This window comes from Psammomys obesus, unplaced genomic scaffold, assembly GCF_907164565.1.
Source record: "Psammomys obesus unplaced genomic scaffold, mPsaObe1.curated_primary_1811, whole genome shotgun sequence".
In the NCBI taxonomy this organism is placed as follows: Eukaryota; Metazoa; Chordata; class Mammalia; order Rodentia; family Muridae; genus Psammomys; species Psammomys obesus.
Window position 1 is genome coordinate 23752635 of NW_026585797.1, and position 8210 is coordinate 23760844.

Genomic DNA, 8210 nt, shown 5'->3' on the forward strand with positions numbered 1-8210 from the left:
GTTTTCTGGTAGAATGCTTGAATAACACGTGGCATGCTCTGGATTCCATCCCCTACACTGCAGGAAAAAAAAAAACACTATCTATCTATCTATCTATCTATCTATCTATCTATCTATCTATTCATCTATCTATCCATCTATCTATCTATCTCTGCCTATCTGCCTGTCTACCAATCTATCTGTTCATCTAAACAAGGAAACCAACATGAATTTTGAGAAATTGTCATTGGAATAAATATCCTTGGACATTGCATTAGTTATTTTTCTATTCTTGTGCTAAAATACAATGGCCAAGGCAACTTATATAAGAAAACATTTGATTGAGCTTTCAGTTTTCGAAGGTTAGAGTTCATGAGGGCAGGGCAAAGGTGTGGAACTGGGAGCAGCTGTGAGCTCACATCTCCGTCCACAAACAGAAGGCAGAGAGAGTGCATTGGAAATCCCCTAGTCTTTTGAAACCTCAAAGCTGACTCCCAGTGACCTACCTCTTCTAACAAGGCTACACCTCCTAATCCTTCCCAAATAGTTCTATCTCTGGGACCCACTTTTGAGCCCATGGGCCCATTCTTGAAACCACCGCAGATGTAATAAGAACTTCTGTGGAAGTTCTTAAGAGAGGTTTCTATTTCTTGTTCAGTCCTTCGATTTAGAATGTGTGAGAGGACCTTCACCAGGTCTACTCCACTGCTGGTTTTTGTTTTTGTTTTCCCAGCAGGCAGAGCCAATTCTATCCGTGTTAGCAGATGGCAGGTCATCCTCTTTCAAAAGCAGTGCAAATGAAGTGACTGCCTGTTTCCCTTTAAATGGATCATTCCTCCCTTCTTGATCAGCTCTCAAACAATTCTCCTTCCATAACAATGGAGGGAAGCTTGGTTTTTGACAGTGCTCTGGAGCCATAGTTACAGAGAGAAGTGAAGTCATCCATCACTTTTCTTCTCTCCCGCTGTGTACCCTTCAGCAACACCCAGCACCGATAAACTAGGGAGTTTGATACCTTCATTCTGACTAGTAAATCGAATCATCTTTGTGAAGCGCTGAGGAGCACCTGCTTCACACACTCAATAAATGATAGCGAGAGAGTACAAAGTAACTGCATGTTCCTTAGAGGAAACAAGTTTTATGTTTAGGGCAGTTTCCTGAGAATTCCAAGTAAAAGAACACTGCTAGCTCACATACTGATCCCTGGATAGCGATGACCAAAATTTCTCACTTTTCCTGTCCTCTTTCCTTTTGCTTTCCGGAACACACTACCTTGCTTTTAATTGGGCAAAGACTGTAAGTGATGGGGAGAAAACACACCTCTCTCTATGTGACATTAAGCGGTGATTCCAAGGGAAAGAAATTAATCTTTGCAGAGGTCGGTTGTTTTTCTCTATTAGCATAGAAATGACTTTCTCTCCTTTCCCCACTTTTCCCCTAACGAGGAGGACAATGAGGATCTGAAGTGCCAGCTGCAGTTCGTTAAGGAGGAAGCTGCCCTGATGAGAAAGAAAATGGCCAAGATTGACAAAGAAAAGGACAGATTTGAACACGAACTCCAGAAGTACCGATCCTTCTACGGGGATCTGGACAGTCCTCTACCCAAAGGAGAAGCGGGGGGACCGCCCAGCACCAGGGAGGCCGAGCTCAAGCTGCGGCTGCGGCTGGTGGAGGAAGAGGCCAACATCCTGGGCAGGAAGATCGTGGAGCTGGAGGTGGAGAACCGAGGCCTGAAGGCGGAGCTGGACGACCTGCGGGGCGACGATTTCAACGGCTCGGCCAACCCCCTCATGAGGGAGCAGAGCGAGTCCCTGTCGGAGCTGCGGCAGCACCTGCAGCTGGTGGAAGACGAGACGGAGCTGCTGCGGAGGAACGTGGCCGACCTGGAGGAGCAGAACAAGCGCATCACCGCGGAGCTCAACAAATACAAGTACAAGTCCAGCGGCCACGACAGCTCGCGGCACCACGACAGCGCCAAGACCGAGGCCCTGCAGGAGGAGCTGAAGGCGGCGCGCCTGCAGATCAACGAGCTGAGCGGCAAGGTCATGCAGCTGCAGTACGAGAACCGCGTGCTCATGTCCAATATGCAGCGCTACGACCTGGCCTCGCACCTGGGCATCCGCGGCAGCCCCCGGGACAGCGACGCCGAGAGCGACGCGGGCAAGAAGGAGAGCGACGACGACTCCCGGCCCCCTCACCGCAAGCGCGAAGGGCCGATTGGAGGCGAGAGCGACTCGGAGGAGGTGCGGAACATCCGCTCCCTCACGCCCACCCGCTCCTTCTACCCCGCCCCCGGCCCCTGGCCCAAGAGCTTCTCCGATCGGCAGCAGATGAAGGACATCCGCTCGGAGGCCGAGCGCCTGGGAAAGACCATCGATCGGCTCATCGCAGACACGAGCACCATCATCACCGAGGCGCGCATCTACGTGGCCAACGGGGACCTGTTTGGACTGATGGATGAGGAGGACGACGGCAGCCGCATCCGGGAGCACGAGCTGCTGTACCGCATCAACGCGCAGATGAAGGCCTTCCGCAAGGAGCTGCAGACCTTCATCGACCGCCTGGAGGTGCCCAAGTCCGCGGATGACCGCGGCGCCGAGGAGCCCATATCCGTGAGTCAGGTACAGTTCTGCCTTTTGCGAGCTGTGGCGATGGCGAGGCTGGCCCACGGAGCTGCGGTCCCCTGTGGGGCGTCTCCAACCCCGACTTCCACATCCCACCTTAGGGAAACCCCCTCTCACAGCCTCGTTGGGCTTCAGAGCCCCGAAAGGCACCTGGATTTTCACACTGTGTTCCACCAGGCAGAGGTACCCGGAGCTGGTCAGATCATTAATGATTATTCATTCCTGTTCTATTTGAAGGGGAAATTTAACTCTGACACAATCAGATTTTGTGTAATGACTGATGGCTTTTTAACACACATTATCACTTTAAAAGGTCAACCTTTTTTTTTTTTTCTTCCAGTATTTCCCTAACAGGTTGGCTGGGATAAAGGTCCTGAATAGGAACCCTCATGTGTTTATTTGAGGTTTGTGAAGGTCCAAATTGAGCTTAGAGTTATTAAAAAAAAAAAAAAAAAAAAAAAAAAAAAAAAAACACTAAATAAACCAGGGGTAGAGGCGCACACCTTTATTCCTAGCACTTCAGAAAAGTAGTAGAAGCAGGTGGGTCTCTGTGATTACAGGCCGCCACGGCTACATAGTGAGACCCTAACTAAAAATGTTTTTTAAATAAACAACATCGATCCATACTTCTGATAAATGCACAAACTGCTGCCGCTTTACCTAAGTTCAAGTAACATGGTGGTTATTTCTGGTTAAAAAAAAAAAAAATACCATCAGTTCAGCAGGGAAGGAGATCCAAAGCGAGAAGGTTGTAGCACAATAATACTAATTCAGACAAATAATGACAAATATTCCAGCACAGGGGATAGCCACATTTCCCTCCCGACTTGTAGAGGCACAGCGGAGGAATTGGACTCAGCTGCTTTGGCCAGGTATGGCGGCCACTGAAAGACCAATGCGTTTCACCCGAGTTAACCACATAAAAGACCTTTATGGAACAAAACAGGCAGTACCGGCCCTTGCGGCAGCCTGATGTGCTGTATCCATTGGAGAAGCCACCGAAGTACAACAGCATGCATGGCTTTGAACACACTGGGGACACCCATGTTTAAGATCCAGTTTACGCGCGAGAGCATGGCGTTAGATGAATTGCCTGTTGACCACAGCTGGAGGAACTGCAGTCCCATCGCTTATCTTGCATGTTGCTGTGCTTTGCTGGCGGGTGGGGGGTGGGCAGGAGGTGGGGGTGTTTATGATGGAAGCCGTTGGCTTTCATGATGTTAAATTTTACCCCTTTCTATTTAGTATGTTTTGGTGCTGGAGTTGGGTTTTTGGTTTTGTAGGTTTTTGAAAAGCAAGCATGTGGTGTATTCAGCTACACTCTTCAGGGTGGGGTGTATACATATATCAGAGTGAGATATATTGCTGTTTATATCAAAGTACTGGAAGATTTTGCAAAAATGGGGGGATGTCTTTATTTTAGGTTTAATCACTGCTTTGATGACTTGATAAAAGTTTATATGGTTATTAACTGGCTCTTTTCTTTGTCTCCGAATTTGCCTCCCCAGATGTTCCAGCCTATCATTTTACTTATTCTCATCCTTGTCTTATTTTCATCACTTTCTTACACAACAATATTTAAACTTGTCTTCCTTTTTACACTGTTTTTTGTACTGTAAATCTTTCATCATTTACCATTCATTGTAGTGTTTTCAGTTGTTTTATTTTGTCCGCCCTTCAAGACAAGACATAAAAGAAGTATCATTTCTGTAGTAACCGATGCTGTAAAAAAACACTGAAGACTGCACATCTCTGTAAAAAGACACAACTCATCTTACACTGTCAAACTCAATAGAAAACTCCCGCAACCAAAGTATTTCAGGTAAGGAAAAGCCAATGTAGCTGATTTTGGTGTAACTCGTATATTTTGCCTCTTTCTTCTATATCTTTATTCTGCACTCTTAGTTCATAATTGACTACAAAAATGGACTAAGTCTTGTAATTATTCCCTAGGAAACAAGTATGAATTTAAACCTGGAAAAGTTTAAGTTGGTTGCATTTTCAGAAATCTTGTGGAGACAATTAAGTGTGAGTCAATGTAAATGGCTGATAAATTATCTCTATTATAAATTATGTTGATTTATGAGTACATCGTTTCCTGTGTTACAGCAACAGGACAATGTCTCATGTCCAATAAGTATCTGTAAAAACTATGTTAAATGATGAAATGTAGCTCTCTTGGATTGGAAAGTAAATAATATGCTCTGACACTGACGCGTTCTGTCTCCAGAGATAAGTTTGGAAGCACAAGTCTAAATTGACCTTTTAGTTCAATAAGAAACTGAATAGTCCCCTTCCTATTGAATTTGTCCCACTGTCCACTAAATCAACTTTACCTCCAGTTATGTTTTATACATAAAGCTGTGTGTTGCTGGCTGGCCTTGCTACTCAGAGTGCCTTCTTTTCTGTGATAAACTACCACTCAAAACTGCCTTCACAGCAGGAAATATGCTAGAAATACAGAATGAGAAACAGCCAGAGAAGGGAAATAAATACAGTATCCAGAATTTCCTTGAGTTACCATGCAAACCCAGGAGCAAAGTTCCAGTGGGAGCTACTCTGTAGCCCTTACTTTGGTGGACCATAGCACCCCTATTTTGTTGTATATTCACACACACACACACACACACACACACCACATATTACACATACTACATATAACACAAACCATATAACACACACACCACACACACTACACATGCACAGAACATTCATACATACATACACATACATACATACCTTTTGACCTTCATAAGTACATGTACCTACAGACTCATGTGCATACAGTACCTATGCATATACACATACACACCACATACAGGAAAAAGACCCTGTAATCACTAATTCAATTTCTCAAAACCAACAAAACCAAAGAAGACAAAAGGGACACCAATGTAACAGGAAGGAGAACCAAAATGAATAAAATGGGGGTCCAGTCTTGCACACTCACAGATAAGAACCCAGATCGTCTCCTTCTTTCAGGGGTAACCTCAGTGAACACTCCATACTCACATACACACAGAACATGAACACCACGCCCCGCTCAACCAACCTGTGCTTGCACACGTGCACGTGCGCGCACACACACACACACACACACACACACTTAAATTTAGAAAGATTTACAGTAGTTGAAAAGTTCAATTTAATTGCTCTTAGTGTTCATTATCTTTTCTTTGCTTGAGATATTTTTTGCTTTGTTTATTTTGTAGTAATCATTTCTGTAGGAGGGGAAAAAGTACTGAGTGATGAATGGTTTACCAGCAGTTGGAATGAGTCAATAAATAGATTTTTGTTTGATTGGATGTTTTCCCTTTGGTTTTTCAGTGTTATTAATGGAACTCAGGATCTTACGTATGCCAGGCAAATACTCTTCCATAGAACTATATGTCTAGCCATATTTGACTTTTAATCTTGAAATTCAAAATGTCAAATGAGGATTAGGTGAGCTTTCAGGAGAAAAAAAGAAAGAAAGGAGAGAAGTTCTGTGCTTGGTCAAATTGGTGGCCCAAGCCTGCAATCAAAGCAGTTTGGAGACTAAGGCAGAAATCATGGCAAGGTTGAAGCCAGCTTGGTTTACAGTTTGAGACTTGGACTCAAAACCAATCAGGCATGCAACAGCAACAACAACACGTGTGTGTGCGTGCGTGTACGCGCACGCGCGCACACACACACACACCTTAAAAACACAAATCTATCTGCTAGATTTTTGATGCTTTTCTGAGCCACAGCCTCAGTAAAACTGAGCATAAATGTTTAAGGGTTGAAATTGAAATTTGCCTGAAATGTCTATGGTACTTAGAGCCAGAGACTCCCCGATGCAAAATGGTGCTTTTCAGCTACCTGTGGAGCCTCTGGAAATACATGGCAGTTGCTTCATGCTGCCACAATGACTGGGAAGTTCTCTACAGTACTGGCGCCATTTTTAAAAATCAGGGCTGGAGAGAAGGCTTAAAGCATTCAATGCTCTTGCAGAGAGCCTAGGTCCTCTTCCCATCACCCAAATAGCTTCTCACAACTGTCTGTATGGAATTCCATATCCAAGGGACCCAAATGCCCTATTCTGGCTTCTACCAGCACTGGCATGTGGGCAAACACTCAATGTACATAAATACACATAAAAAATAAAATTAAAATTTCAGGAAAAAAAAAACTCAGTTCACTAATTCAGTTTCTCAAAACCAACAAAATCAAAGAAGACAAAAGGAACACTAGTGTAACAGGAAGAGGAACCAAGATGGATAAAATGGAGGTCCAGTCATGCACTCTCACAGATAAGCAGATGTGCACAGTGAACCAAACCCTCACAGTGATCCAGTAACAACAAAATCTGTGGGCTTCCTTAAAGGGACTGAAGTATCTGTGGGGGCAGAGAAAATACCTCAGCAGTGATTTGTGCTCTGCAGCTACCAGCTAGCCTTACCTGTAGATCTTGTTTTGGTCATGCTTATCCTGACCACAGCAGCATGGATAAGAACTCACTAGGCTGATTTTTATACAACTGTTTTACGAGACTCTTACTTCCCAGCCATGCCTTCCATAGACGGAACTCTCATATGATACTGGGAAGGGGACAGCAGGCTGAAGCAGGACTGGCCTGAGTACCACTGCACACTCGGGCACTTTGTACTCCCCCTGAAAGCATCTCTGAACTTAAGGATGCCAATTTAGTGTCACAGTGAATGCTAAGAAAGGTTTTTCTAACTCTGGCCTATCGACTGTCCAGCCAGGTTTCTACTTGTGCTTCAGAGTGTACACACGCACGGCCAACTTGCTGTGGTGTGTGATGAGTGCCTCAGAGTCAGGTGATCAGGGGTCCCAGTGTCCCACAGCATGTGCTGCTGGGCTGGTGAAAGGAAGGTGGTCTCCGCAAACTACCAAGGAAGTGACTTTCTCTGACCTCCTTGTGCATGGACGTTCTTCTGTAGGAATGACGTACCCAGGGTTGGAACTTAAGGAAGATGGTGCCCAGGACATGAGAGAGAGCCTCCACCATCCCCCTCTTCCTCAGTATCTCACTTCCCCACCCCCACACATGTCCTGCTTGGGTTTTTGATCTCATTGCTGCATTATTTTTGCCACTTTATTCAGTGTGCAGTTATTTCATTTGTGCTGGTTTTAAGTGGTCAACCTCACCACAATCTCCCAGTTGTTGAGACAAAGAATCCTCTATTCTCACTTTCAAGACTATGTTATATAAATATCATGCTGGAAATCATTTTTAAGGAGAAAAATTATTATGGAGTATTCCCTTTTATGGCACATTCTTAGGCATAGGAATAAGAGTCTTGGTTGATTTAGCTGAGCTTTAAGAAAGACAAGAATCTGCTTGGTTATTTTTAAATAAAAATGACTGAAACTCATTAAACAAAGAAAAGTTTCATCCAAGCCGGGAATGTGGTATGCTGGGAGGTGGCTCTTTAATCATCTGCCACTGAAGTTTGGAATGTCGGCCCGGCAGCTTAGCCTTAACTCTGAAACTCTGTGTCATCTCTTAGCTACATTATCGTACAGTTAGTCTCACCTGATAGGACCAGGTTCCCTAACTGACTGTAGGGAATGAAGAGGAAGTGGTAGAGGGTAGCATTAAAATGTGAGAAAAGTTAG

General features: G+C 44.7%; 1 protein-coding gene across 2 annotated transcripts in view; it reads left to right on the forward strand.

Annotated features, from left to right (window-relative positions):
- Soga3 (SOGA family member 3) overlaps positions 1-4227 on the forward strand; it is a 51576-nt gene extending 47349 nt beyond the window's left edge. The window contains exons 6-7 of one of the 2 annotated variants that reach the window (XM_055599383.1): positions 1425-2600; positions 4112-4227. In XM_055599383.1, the coding sequence (XP_055455358.1) occupies positions 1425-2600; positions 4112-4222 (1287 nt within the window). In that variant the 3' untranslated portion in view covers positions 4223-4227. Of the gene's footprint in view, positions 1-1424; positions 3042-4111 lie in introns of those variants that run through there. The other variant, XM_055599382.1, reaches the window with a different exon arrangement.
- Positions 4228-8210: the final 3983 nt, after the last annotated feature.